The 14,618-nt window shown below is 39.1% G+C and overlaps 1 protein-coding gene across 13 annotated transcripts in view; it reads right to left on the bottom strand.

Moving 5' to 3' along the window:
* The window catches only part of PHF21A (PHD finger protein 21A), a 198,418-nt gene that overhangs the window by 47,683 nt on the left and 136,117 nt on the right, over window positions 1–14,618 (bottom strand). For 11 of the 13 annotated variants that reach the window (XM_060103787.1, XM_060103780.1, XM_060103779.1 and 8 more), the window contains 3 exons: window positions 8,153–8,353; window positions 1,492–1,743; window positions 208–297 (listed from right to left, as the gene is read on the bottom strand). In XM_060103787.1, coding sequence (XP_059959770.1) covers window positions 208–297; window positions 1,492–1,743; window positions 8,153–8,353 — 543 coding nt within the window. The remainder of the gene's footprint in view (window positions 1–207; window positions 298–1,491; window positions 1,744–8,152; window positions 8,354–14,618) is intronic. The other 2 variants (XM_060103791.1, XM_060103792.1) reach the window with 2 other exon arrangements.

Genomic DNA, 14,618 nt, shown 5'->3' with positions numbered 1-14,618 from the left:
AGACCCACATGCTGTGCAGTGCAGCCAAAAAAAAAAAAAAAAAAAAAAAGCTCCTTCATGGTATAGAGATCAGCAGCTAGAATCCTTAGCTAAGTGGGATCTGAATACAGCTGAACTGACAAGTGCATTACAGGCTGCTTAGAAAGGGCCCACAAGGATTTTTGTCCCACCTAACCCATCACTGGGCTTGTCAACTGATTTACTCACCTGTGGAAGAAAGTTTGGACGTGGAGTGAGTCTAGGAGGGGGGATAAACTGTGGTACTTTGATGGGCTGAGGAGGTGTTGCCTGAACCTGCTAAAAAATGAGAAAAATAAATCAGAGAGGAAAATAATTATTCAATATCAAAGATGGTATTCTTAAAGTATTTTTCAGCATCATTATTCTCTCAATCAGATAATATTTTCTATAAGCTTTCATTGCAGAATTAATAGTCTGAATTAACACTGCCTTAAGAAACTTTTTTACCCTCCTACTTGCATGCTTTACCCCATAAAGTAAACCACATTTCTGCTTCCTTACACATCTAATGTAGAACACAGCAAGCTCAGCAATCACACAATTTCCTTTGACATTCAAGAACTCTTGCACTTCTGTATTTTAAAAGTCAACACTGGATCCAAAGTAAAATCAAACTTGCTGCCTGGACAAATGGGCTTTTTCCTAATATAAGAGCTTTACATAACAGTGAATGGCTTTATTCCTATAGAGAATGTGCTAACTCTCAGCGTCCGGCTGAGTGATTTGGTTACTTCCCTAAAGATTCCTGGGTAAGTAGTAAAGCTTCACTTTAATGCCCTCTAGCTTCACTCACCACTGGTCATTATTCAAAAGCCACTAAGGGCTCTTAGCTTCCATTTTAAGAACGGACATTTAAACTACAATTTGGGTATATTCTGAAAACAGTTTTTAGACAGTTTTACCCTAGAAATCTCAAGAACAATTTTTATTCAAGTACTTCTTCCTTCTAGGGACCTTTTTTCTGATGGACACTGGACATGGACACTGTTATTTGTGAGTTTCTTGAAAAATTTTAAAGTGCCCAACTAACTCCAGTACTTCCTGAGCGCAATTTCAAGGAAGAGTGAACTAAAAAAATTCACAGCATTTTCCCCAAATTGGTAACATAGCACCAGAGAGTTTAAGCACTCTAGTTTCACAGGAAGGAGTGTGGTTAGGATAGAGGGAGAGATACATGAAACAGTGTAAATGCCTCTGTGAAGGATATTTTCCCCCCTTAAGTCAAGTCATACTTTGGCCTCAGATAATACCTCAAAGAGTTTTGATCCTTGGTGTAAGATCACCTCTATAGTTATTTAAATAGACAGCAGGAATGCCACATTCCCTTGTCAGCCCTGAAGGGGAATTTGGTATGGTAGAAGAGTGATGGAGACTGAAAAATCCAGCAGGAGCATAAAATGGATATACTCTACAAATGCATATCCTGAACCCTCGCATGTGGGCACACATGAGTAGCAGCTGCTGGCTTACCAGAGTGACTGTGTTTTTTGCCACAATTTGGACAGCCTCTGCCCCAGGCCCAGTGACCTTACTAGACGTCTGGAGGTTGACTGGTGTGTTCTGCACATCAGTGCTGAGCACAGCCTTCTGACTGTTGATGGCGGTCACCATAGCAATGGTAGGTCTCTGGCCCACAACAGAGGCAGGCATGGTCGCAGTTGCTGCTTTCAAGACGAGAGGTAGTGTCTTTGTGGTAATCATAGAAGCTGTAGTTACAGTCTTCTAGGAGACATGGAGAACAGACATTAGGACGCTGAAGTGTCATCCCACTAAACAAAATGCTAGCCTCCAGAAGAAAACAAAGCAATAATTCTCATAATCAGTCAAGTTTCTTGGTATAACAACATTTCTTTTGTGTACATAAAGCACAGTTCTTACTACACGAAAAGGCAATCTCTAATTTGCCAGAGTTCTCAAATTTAGCTTTAAGTTCATAGTAATAACTGCAGACTAATATGGGCACAGGGTTTTCAACAAGGAAGGGGGTGGGTTTACAGATGCAGAATATGAGTATACCTATTTCTTTTGATTTTTCTAATTCTTTGCTTGCTCTCAATTAATTTAAATTTTGTATAAGTTGCAAATCAATGAGGTACACACCATCTCTATCATTAATTGCTACAACCTCATCAATATGAAGAAAGCTATCATCTAATTCTGGATATCTGCCTCCTGTGACACAAAGGCTGGGATAAAACGACAGTGTCTTTTAATTCTTTTGAGTGTCACCCTGGAGAAGAGGAAGGGCAACTCACATAAGAATTAGTACAATTCTTGCCTCAAAGGCAGTAAATCCCAAACTCTACATAATGAAACCTATTAACCAACTAGTATAGTAAATACCAGCTCTTGATACCAAAGGGATATGAATCACAACCTACAATCTTTGCTCTGGAGGACTGCTGCAGAAGTGAGGAAAGATCCAGAAAAAGGCGACAAGGTGGAAACAAACACTGAGTTTCAGAAAGTCTTAGAGATCAGGGTCTGAACTGAGGTGAGAGGACTTGACTGATGCTCCACAAGCGATACTGCAGCTTTGAAGCTGTATTTTTCTAGACTTTCTATTAGAGTAATTAAAGGAGCCAGCTACAAAACAAGAAAATATAAACAACCGCATTTCATGGCATACACACTTATCGAATGCTACTAGTCACTCAAGATAGAGATGTTTCAGAAATGTGAAAATATACCTGGTCTAACTTGTTGGTTCTGATTTTAAAATTATTTCACCTTTTTCTTCTTACTTGCACTGTTCAGTTTGGTAGCTAATAGCCTCATGCAGGTATTCAAATTTAATGAAAACAAAATAAAAATTAAAACATCAGCTCCTCAGTCACACTAGCCACATTTCACATGTTTACAGCCACACATTACTAGTGGCTACCAAACTGGACAGTGGCCCTCGACCAGGGAAAAGGACCCCACTCTCCCTGAAACAGATCTGAACAAATTCCTTTGTGAATTTCTATTTCAGTGTCTATGCAAGCCCTTGTGTATTGTTTGGTTCTAAGTAATTTTTCTACCTTAAACACATACATGCATGTATTATCTAATATTTTAATAACTTCTTTTTCTTTTAACCTAAACGATGTAATAATCTGGCCTTGTCTATCCCATCACAGCCTAATGAGCAATGTTTATTGATGCCTGCAATTAAAATCACCCACATATGTTCCTCTTCTCTAAGTCAACAATACAGAATGGCTCATTCTCCTTGCCATTGTCCTCCCAAGTGTGAAATGGGAGTAAAAGGGGGAACACTGATGATTATTTATTTGGGGAGGTAGCAGGTCATCCTGCCTATCAGTGATGAAAACCAAATAGAAGCTAAGTGCTATTTAGCATCAGAAGTGTTACAGTAGTGTAGCAGCAGGACTGACTTTATATTACCTGCTATTTTTAATATGTGTTTTTAACCCAGTGTGATATTAGCTCTCTCCATCAATTTAAAGCATTTAAATACAAAGAACTTTTGAAGTGGTGAGCAAGTCCACACCAGATAGCATTCAATCCTGGTGCCAACACAGGTTATGGAAGAAAAGCTCTAATCAGCAGAACTCACTGACATGGATTTTAAAAACAGTCATGCATGTTGGTACTACTTTAAAAGAGGGTCAATATACTTTTGTTTAAAACATCCTTGATTCAGGTAAGTCATTAACAATCTTTTGAATAATTTTTCTTAAAAAGTGAGTAAAACCTCAAACTCACCTGATTTGTATACTTAGCATTACCTGCAACACTAAAAAGCACTGAATTCTAACAAGTCTGTTCACATGTTAGGTTAGCATTTTTATTCTACTTTATAAATATTTGGTTGTAGCTAATTTCACTCCATGTATTCTAGCATCTACATAACTCTCTTTGTATGCAGAGGCACAAGACCTAGTACTATATGCACTGATGAAAAGCTTTTGAAGAATACATTTATTTGCTAACCATTTACTGACACCAGGTATTGACACAGGTACTGCTTAGATCTTCACTCCTGGTCTGGTGCTTATTCTACTGTAAGTACTAGGGAACATAAATCAAACTCCTGGAGTTCTGAGTTTAGATGACAGAGAGAATCTAGAATTTTGATATCCAAACCTAATGAAAACCTCTGAATTGTTCTGGCAGGAGGAAGAGAAGAGAGGAAAGGTGCCCAGAAACAAAAAAAAAATATTTTTATGGAAGCTGTGATTAGTTCTTGGGTGGTTGATGCTATCCAAGTATGATCACCTTCAAAAGATGACAGCAGTTTCCCCAGTTTCATGAAGGGGTTCTTTATGAACAAAACCCAAACTGCATGAACTAGAAGTTAATGCAGAAAATACATGGTAAGAAGCACTAACAGCAAAATCCTTTTATTTTTTTGCTAAGTTATTGGGGTTTTTTTACCTGCAAAGCATGAGGTATTGATTTTAAAAAGATAAACTCCAATGTACAAATCGGAACTTAGAGGGATTATTACTATGGGCTCTAATTAACTTCCACATCTATTTTAGACTATTTGTTTAATTTTTTAAAATTTTATTTATTTATTTTTGGCTGCGTTGGGTCTTCATTGCTGCATACAGCCTTTCTCTAGTTGCAGCAAGCGAGGGGCTGCTCTTTGTTGCAGTGAGCGGGCTTCTCACTGCGGTGGCTTCTCTTGTTGTGGTGCACGGGCTTCAGTAGCTGTGGCACACGGACTCAGCAGTTGTGGCTCGAGGACTCTAGAGCACAGGCTCAGTAGCTGTGGCACACAGGCTTAGTTGCTCCGCGGCATGTGGGATCTTCCTGGACCAGGGCTTGAACCCATGTCCCCTGCATTGGCAGGCGGATTCTTTACCACTGCGTCACCAGGAAATCCCTATTTGTTTAATTTTGAATGGAAGGTAACTGTTGTACACTCAGACAACTATCATTAGAACCCCTCCCCCTTCTGTCTATGAGGGCTTATTTTCTGTTTGGTTTTATTAACTGCATGCTTCTTTACATTTGTACTCATTTAAAATGACAGAGTTGTGAATTTAAGTTGAAGGGTATGCCTGTGTTCAACTATTCTTTCATTTTTTTTGTGTAGTTTGGAAAAATTTCAAAATATACATACAAACGTAAGCTGGAGTTACCTAAGTAAAGGGAACGGATCCTCCCACTCCCCCATGACCTGGTACATGCTAATCACCTGACTCAGAATAAAACACTTTCTCATCCTAGCACTTCCTCCCTGCCCATGCAGATTGCTAAATTAATAGTTAATCCTGGGCTTCCCTGATGGTGCAGTGGTTCAGAGTCTGCCTGCCGATGCAGGGGACACGGGTTCGTGCCCCGGTCCGGGAAGATCCCACATGCCGTGGAGCGGCTAGGCCCATGAGCCATGGCCGCTGAGCCTGTGCATCCGGAGCCTGTGCTCCGCAACGGGAGAGGCCACAACAGTGAGAGGCCCGCGTACCGCAAAAAAAAAAAAAAAAAAATAGTTCATCCTTCCTGGACTTAGAAATTTAGTATATGCCGTATATTAAACTTCCCATTTGTCCTTGACCTCATGAATCTTTAATGACTCCCTATGATTGCCAAAACCCCCAAAAGTTCTGCCACATATTGGAGGGCTTCCACAAGCTAGCCTCTTCCTACCTTCTGGTTTATATCCCTCTCCACCATTTCCTGGACTCCACGCTCCAGCCACATCAGCCTACTTGCTATTTCCAAGACACGCATTTACTTTTTTGAGTCCATACTTCTGTTCACATTGTTCTCTACACCTTGATGCTCTTCCCCCTCTGCTCCGTCACTGAAATCTCACTTAATCTGTCAAGGCCCTGATCAAAAGCCACCTCCTTTATGAAGCACTCTCTGATCCTTCTAGTCAATATTACTGTCCTCTGGTATTTTCACAGGTGCTTTCATTTTATTCTTCTTTGTTAGCCTTTTACATCTTCCTCTCCTCTAAATTTGTTAAGTTCTTGAAGACAGAAATTCTGTCTTATTTACAAGACATTGCCTAGCAGAGAGCTTGCATATAGTAGAGACTCAATAAATATTTACATAATGAATGAAAATAATTATCATAGTTTACCAGATTCTAGGCAGGGACCGTTACTACCTCTTTGTATACCAGAAGCCCTCATATAAGGAGCACGTGATAAATAATGATTGACAGTTTACTATAAAAACAAAACCCAGTAACCTAGAGATCTTATGGCTTTTAACATTAAACAAAACAAAATAATATAAAACAAGCTTAGCTACACCAATTAAATATATCAGGTGGGCTACCAGATGGAGGGATGCCACATAACACTGTTTTGGGGATAGCCCGAGGCCCCTCACTATTACCATCCCAAAGCAGCACAGAACTCAGATTACCAGGGAAGGAAATAGCCATTGTAAGTATTATATAAGTATTTTCTCTGATTTGTGTGATATGGAATGGTACTTGAACAGAAAGTTTCCATGGGTTAGGAGAGAAAATTCCTAGTACCAGGAAACAATGAATTCTACCACACTCCTTCCATGTAAACACTTTCTGATCAAATTGTACTTTGAGAAGAGAACAACCAATCCAACTCTGTTTAAAACTCCAAAAGAAGTAAACTGATAGGCAATCTTTTAGAATAAATACAAATGCTGGTCAGGGGGGTTTTAAAGTCAGTTTGAATGCCTAATTTCCAAATAGCCTTGGAGATTAGGGTAAAAATGATGTAGGCCACTCTAGCTACCTGATTTACAACAGGGATTCTTCATTTTCCTTCTTTGGCATTTTATATAATGTTGGCATTTCTTTTTTTGGTATTGTATGGCAGTCTACAGTAGCGAATGGGCAGAATTTTTAACCAGAACATCTGGGTTCAAATCTTGGCTCCACCATATAATAGATATATGATTTTAGGTAATTACTTAATCTTTCTGTGCCTTAGTTTTCTTTTCTAAAAAACAGGGATAATAATAATACTGTCCTTAGTAGGTATGGGGTGAGGACTGTGTATCTTATACATGTAGAGTGCTTAGGGGAATGCCAGTATATAGTAACCTCTGTTAACTGTTCACTATCTTTAGTAATCGTCAGTATTTTTGTAAGTAATGTATTTTTCATTTGCAAAATATTGTATATGAACCAGCCCAATGTCCATAAGTGGTGACTAACCAAGTAAACTAAAATCTTTTTCTCTACATGTAGATACAGTGAAGATGGTGTTGGTGGGTGAGAGGTGTCCATGCTTAGGTTTCAGAAGATCCCAAAGTCTTTGAAACCATGTGCAAAAATGACTGTATTAGGTGTGAGTGTGTATTTTTCCAGGGAGGGAATCCATGGCTTTCAACAGAGGCTTAAAGGAGTCTGGGACCTCCAAAGATCAAGAACCACTGCTCAAGTGTCCCATTTTAAAAGGTATGCCCACACTACATATCAGTATGTGGAGATCAAGCTTGAATACTTTTCTTAATAGAAACATTCCCAAATATGTCCTTTTTGTGTGTCTTGATTGCCTCAATATCCTTACATTATACGGTAGTGTAAATGCCCTTTTCAGTAAAATCATTTGCACAGCTACACCAATTAGCATATTATTAGGCTTCCCACTCCTTAGTACTATTTTTGACCTGTAGCTTCCATTTCAGATTTCCTTTAGTATATGAGAACAGATACATATTCTCATATGAGATGAACTGGACTTGGAAATGAATATTTCACTTCTATGAAATATACCACCTTCTAAATGCCTCTCTCTACCTGGTTCCATGGGTATTGATCCTGGAATATCTCCACACCTAAAATTGCTAAGAATTCCAGAAAAACAATTCCTGAGGGTCAAGTCACACAGACTTTTAGAACAAGTGCAAATAAATACTTCCAGAAGTTCAAAAGAAGACTTTAATTCTGTTCTAATACAGAGAAGTGATTTTTCGTTGTCACTGATTACCTTTTCTCCTTCTTTGGACAGATGGGAAATCAGTTTAACTTTTACTCCTTGGTAATGTCATTTCCTTCAGGCAATGAATTTCAAGTGATTATCATCCCAGTACAGTATAAAAAAGTAACCAAAATAACCTTTGTTTAGTGTTGGTTGAGGTTGTTAACATAGTCTGAAACAGGACCTAGTTCTCCATGACCCATAGCAAATCAGCCTACAGCACGAAGCCCGAGGTGCTCCATCCACACTTGTACCTGTGAAGCAGTCAGGCTGGGAGAGGATGCAGCCGACTGGGCGTGGTGGTGGTACTGCTGTTGCTGCTGTAGCTGCTGTAGTGGTTGCTGCTGTGCTGTTTGTAGTTTGTTTTCAGATTGTGGCAATGGCTGTATTTGGAACTTGTCTGGTTGTTCTTGCTTTACTATCAGGTTCTTCCGAAGCTGTTCAACTACTCTTTTCTACAAAGGAGGACAAAAAAGAATAAAATCTATCAGAATATTGTTCTATCTCAGCTGTATAGAAACAGGCAGCAATTATATGCCTCTGACATCTTTTCTGTAACTAGCTTATTCTAGATCTTGTTACATCTAAAATTTACAGATTAGACAACTGAGGAGAAACCCATGGCATAAGTAACGTGTTATATCAATCTATAAAGGGAAACGGAGGCACAGATGAGAAGAAAAGCTAATGGAGGTCACATAGCAGAGCTGAGACTCCTTGACTATTATTATTTAGTGTGCTGGGCTGGAAGGGCAGTATAACGTAGCAGTGAAGACACAACTTTGTAAACATACTGCCTCAATTCAAATTTCAGTTTTGCTACTTACCAGCTATATGATGTTCGTCAAGCCACTTAACCTATCTGTGCCTCAATTTCCTGTTCTGGAAAGATGAGGTGGTTAATAATATCCTTAGGATTCTTACGAGTACCGAACTGCCTCACGTAAAGTACTCGGAACTATGAGTGGCACACACTGTTGGTCATTTATTTATTTTTTTTGCATCTGATAACATACATACCAGTTATACTACAGTAATTTTTGTTAATCAGACAAACATCATGTATCTAATGGCAGTTTCAAACATTAAACAGACTTTTAAACAAAGAAACCTTGATCCAGCCCTATGCAATATATACAACAGACATTGTAAATAACTGAAACATGTAACTCATGAGCACTGCTTTGCTGGGACAGGATCTATGAAAACACATACATTTGCTTAGGGAGAGTAGTGTTTTAGCTATACGGGATGAAAATTTTTAATTAAGGTTTTTTGAATTTTCTGTCCTTGTTGAAATCCAAGAAAATGGTGCATTTGGAAACCTTCATTACTATAATAATACATTTCAACAAAAAGTAAGCTCCATGCGGGTACGGATTTATTTTGTTCACAACTAAACTCTGCATCTAGAACTATGGTGGCTAAGTAAATGTCCTCATTCTCTTCACATGATGTGTGAAGTGATGGAAACAAAGACCAGCAAATGGCTCAAAGAAAATATAATAACCATTTGGGGTCAGACCTGGGTTCTGACTCTCCTGCCCTAATGGCTGGAACAAAGTATAAGCAGCACTCCTTGCCTACACTTTCAAGTGAGTTCACCAGCTGAGGTTTGTTATTTCTGACAAAAATAGATTACTGTCTTCTCATATAGATTTAAATAGAGAAGAAGTAAATGAAGATCTTTAAATAAGGGGTTAAGTGAAACCATAAGGGCCGGGTTGATTTCACATTCCTGCCTATGATTCTAACCAACTTAACTACACACACTCTCTAAAGAATCCAAACCTGCAGGTTACTTCCTTGACATATTTGAACATTAAAACATTTACAAAATGGATTTTTAAAAACTTTAAGTCAATACAAAATACATTCTTGAGAAAAAATTTAATATTTTTATTACTGATTCTTTTTCGGCAATGAAAATATCACATGAAGGCCAATTTGGCAGGGGGGGGCTCTGCTATACTTTGTACTCTGCTAGCACCAACTCTTTGAGCAGTTAAATATTGAAAAGATGTAGAGTCCAAAGTCTTTCCAGAAACCATCTGCAGAATACTAAAAATGCAAATTAATAAAAAAATTCTTGTAAAAATAACTTTCAAGTCTTCAAAATCCTATTTCTCAAGTGTAAAACTCAGAGTAACTGAATAGATATAGTTTAAGAGAAGGGGAAGTAACAGTAGTGGTGGCATGGATAACTCTGAGTATCACATGTAGACTTTATTGCTTCGTGACTGCCAGAACAATAAGACATTTAACAATTAAGTAATTATTTAGAGTTGCTTTCAGTCCCCTCCCCAACATATTAATCAGCATTAATCAAACATATTAACAAACTAGCTAAAGTACAGCATCATTCTTAGTCCCTTTACCAAAACAAAAACAAACCCCCCCAGCTCAAATCAGGGGGAGGAGAGAAACCAGGAAGAAATAATACAAACACAAATGTGACACCTGCCAAAAAGTAAACTTTGAACAAAAACAGCACAGGAAACTAAATAATTACTATACCAGGCACAAAAGGAAAGGGTGTTTTTTCTCCTCTATAGCCGTTTTTAGGAAATACAGTGTGCTCTCCTACTTACTGCCTAACCGGGTTAAACTAGAAGCAAGAGACAAAGCTTGGAACCCACTCCCAGTGTTTTATACAACAGAAGGGAACAGTAGGGGAAAGAACAAGAGAGGGACGCAGGCTAGAGTACTCTGAAGCCATATGGCTAGAGCAAGGTGACAACCAATCAGAACCAGAATCAGAACCGTGGGAGTCAGTGAGTCACGATGCATTCACAACTGTTCCTCCCCCAGGGCCTGAAACAAAGCGAGGAGGGGAGATGGGATCAAAACACTAGCAAACTTTCATTAGTCCTTGAGAAGAGGAAAAAAAGAAGAGAGAGAGAGCTGTGCAGATTGGACACGGGTCAGATCATATGAGGTGGGTAATGTTTTCTTTGAAAGAAGGCACTGGCATATTTCAGAGAGCCACTCAGAAATGCATTGCCCTGGCAGTCCTTGCTGTGTTCACCAGAAGACTAGAAGAATACCCAGAATATAGTTGTGCATGTCTATGAAATTTTTTTAAAAAATCAAGGGTCAGGGGAAGCACTGATGCCTTCTGTCAAATAAACTATTAACTGCATTTTGAAAACCAATGATCTAAAGTTAGGTGAGCTCTGCAGTGGAGGCGCTCCTCAGGTGTAGAGACCCTGCACACTCTTTTAAGGACTGATTAATAAAGGAGAGTTGCCCTGTGCAGTAGCTGGCTTTCCTAGGTTCCACAATCCAGTCTTGTTCTAGTTCAGTCTTGCAGCTCTGGCAAATACAGCAGTCACATTAACTCCAGCAGGACCCTGATCTGGGTCAGTACCAGTTCTGGGTGGTGGTGAGAGCATACAGCTATAATATTTCATAAATTTTAGCTTGTAGTATCAAGCAAAGTTCTTAAGAAGCCTCATCTCCACAGGAAGTGAGACTATATTCTTCTACCATTTCTTTGTCTTAAACAAAGAAATCATGACTTCTGCTGGTCACTGATGAAGGTTATACTGGCCTAAACAACTGGATATTTTCAATGTTGTTCACATATAAAGGAGACCTTTAAACATAGCTAATTATCTTGTAACGTTATCCTGAAGCTTTCAGAAAAGGCTAAGTCTCACAAACTGGCCATTCATCACTCACTAACAAGTTAATGAGAGCTAAAAAAAAGGGGGGGGGTTAAGCAATTACACTCCAATAAAGTTGTTAAAAAAATAAAATTAAAAGGGGGGTGGGGAACAAAAGAAAGGAAAAAGGAAAAGCTGGAAAGAATGAAGGCAGAAGAGAGAGAGAAAAGTTAACAATTTATTACCTTCTCTCCTTAATATATTTTCTATAAACAACAGGCCAATGTGCCAGGCATCCAGAATGGCAAGTACCACCCCGCTCAATTCATCTGTCAAGAACTGCTCCATAAACCCAGAATGTGATTCCAAGCCTCCAATTCCCTTGACATTCGCATCGCTAGGTTTCATCAGGGCTTGTTCAGGCAGAAGGGTTCACAGAGCCTCTGACACTTGAAGTCACAGTTTCTGAGACAGGTAGTCACCGTGATCAATATTGTGACATTCAGCGATACTATCAATGTGTTCACACGACAGCAAGACAGATTCCAAAGAAAAACACAAAAGTTTATCAGTCCGATTCAACAGAAAATCGGGTTCATTTTTCTGCTATGGAAGTCAATCTGCCTTGGTCAATACAGAAGGGAGATGGAGTGGTGGAAGAACAGCCCCTACCCCTCCAATCGAGCCACCAATTTATTTCCATCCAATCCTCACACAAATTTTAGAAAGCTTCTCTCAAAAGCAAATGCAGGGCTTCCCTGGTGGCGCAGTGGTTGAGAGTCCACCTGCCGATGCAGGGGACACGGGTTCGTGCCCCGGTCTGGGAAGATCCCACATGCCGCGGAGTGGCTGGGCCCGTGAGCCATGGCCGCTGAGCCTGCGCGTCCGGAGCCTGTGCTCCGCAACGGGAGAGGTCACAGCAGTGAGAGGCCCACGTACCGCAAAAAAAAAACAAATGCAGGCACAAGCCCTGTCCTCCACAACTGGACGCTGGTGCTTCAAGGCTCCGTTTTTCCACACAGTCACTCAAGCTTGCTTGTGTTCCACTCAGCATTATCTGTTCTTGAATCAATTATGAGAGGGCCACACGCACCCAGACATCTTCCTACACAGTACTGCCTTAAAAATCCATCCTGTTTCCTCTATGATCCACCACACAATCAGAAAATATAACCTTCCCCCTCATACCAGAAACTGGTAGACTTGTAACTTGTCACAAATCCAGAAAGTCAAGAACAAACCCTACCCATATTCATACCTAAAATGCAATGAAAAATCTTTCCAGGTCTTCAGACTCACCAATTGCCCAAATGAAACCAGGGACACTACATTTTTTGTGTGCATAAAAACTAACAAGGAGAAATTTACATTTGTTCATAAAATCAGAATTTACCCAAAGAGAAGAGAGGAGAAAAAAAAAACCTTTCTACTGTCCAACTGAAAGTCAACCAACTGTATTTATAAGTAACACCAATATTCAACAACACTGAAGATGCAGGAAAGAGATTACATGAGTCTTCAGAATGCTGCCTCATAATTATCCTCTAAAGAATAGGGTATGTTACTGGCATAACATTAATGACAAAATTACAATCCAGAGTAAAAGGTATGTGCTGTTTAAAGGAAATAGAAAATTAAGTGAAGATTCCACCATTTTATGAACAAAGACACAGGAACAAGAAGCAATAAACTCAAAATAAGCTCCTTCTTGATGTAATATATTACTGAAATTCAGTGAGAGGATATGTACTGAAGTTATTAGAGGGAATGTTTAGGGGAGACACACAGGATAGAATTCTGACAGGGGAGTAAGAGGAAAAATATTGGTGGCAGCATCTATAAAAACATACTTAGGGGAATTTCCTGGCAGGCCAGTGGCTAGGACTCAGGGCTTTCATTGTCAGGGCCCGGGTTCAATCCCTGGGTCAGGGAACTAAGATCTCACAAGCTGTGTGGCACGGCCAAAAAAAAAAAAAAAAAGTGTGTGTGTGTATACACACATACATATACATGCATACTTAGATAAAAATAATTGTTTCATTCATTTTGTAAGGCACTAGAAGGTTTTCCCCCAAACTCTCCGATATTCAGTTTCAGGGTTAGAATTAGACAAATAGCTTCTAACCTTATAAGCTTATAAGCTTCTAACCTTTTTTAAAAGGAATATATTCTTGAAAAACACTACCTGTTTGACAGAGCAGTATCTACAACCTCATCTTATACAGTGAACTGTGTATGTTGTCTACTAAAGAGGATTTGTTTGGTCATAGAGAGTTGGGAACATAGATATTTTATAGTTCTTCACAAGGTGTCATGGAATTTGAACAGTACAATTTAGATGAATTAAGGAACAGCAGCAGTTGGAATTATCAGGGTTTTTTTTCAGTAAAGTTCAAAATTCTCTACATGGATGCTTAACAGATGGTGGAGAATGCATAAGTCATGATACTGATTAGACTTTGGCTTCTTTAATTAAAAAAATATTCTTTGGGGTTTACTCTTCCTTCAAAATACACACAAACACACACATACACACACTGATATGTACATCAAAAGGTTTTACATCCCATCTCCACAGGAGATTAGACCTTTTATTCATATCAATGGGATTTATATCCCATTTCCATTGGGGATTAGACCCTTTATTTGACAGCCTGATTGAAATGCAGTTTACTTTTTTCTTATTTAGCTCATTCACGCTCTAATAGGTAAACTCAACCCCACCTTCCCCCAACTCCTTATGCATGACTATAAAGGACTGCTAAGACTGCTATAGTCAAACTCTGTCTAAATCTAGAACCCTTCTAAGAACGTGGGGACTGTCTTTAATTTGCATCAAACAAGAAAACGTGTAGCTGTTTACTCAAGAGAGGTGGGTCCTTGGAGAACTACAGTGCTTCAATATGTAACATACCCAGATGCTAGGACAAAATAGTACCAACACAGAGACAGACTAAAAAAGAGCACTGCATGCTGGGAATGGTAGTTGTAATATATTTCTCTATAATAAAAGACGAACGAAGCCAAAATCAGAACCTAGTCTGCTTGCATTTAAGTTCTCTATGTTTCTTTGAAGTACTAAGCTATATTGTCCTGCTTACTTCAGAAAGAT

The sequence above is a fragment of the Mesoplodon densirostris genome, chromosome 7, assembly GCF_025265405.1.
Source record: "Mesoplodon densirostris isolate mMesDen1 chromosome 7, mMesDen1 primary haplotype, whole genome shotgun sequence".
NCBI lineage: Eukaryota > Metazoa > Chordata > Mammalia > Artiodactyla > Ziphiidae > Mesoplodon > Mesoplodon densirostris.
Note: the sequence above shows the minus strand (reverse complement) of the source record. Positions and strands in the feature narration are given on the sequence as shown.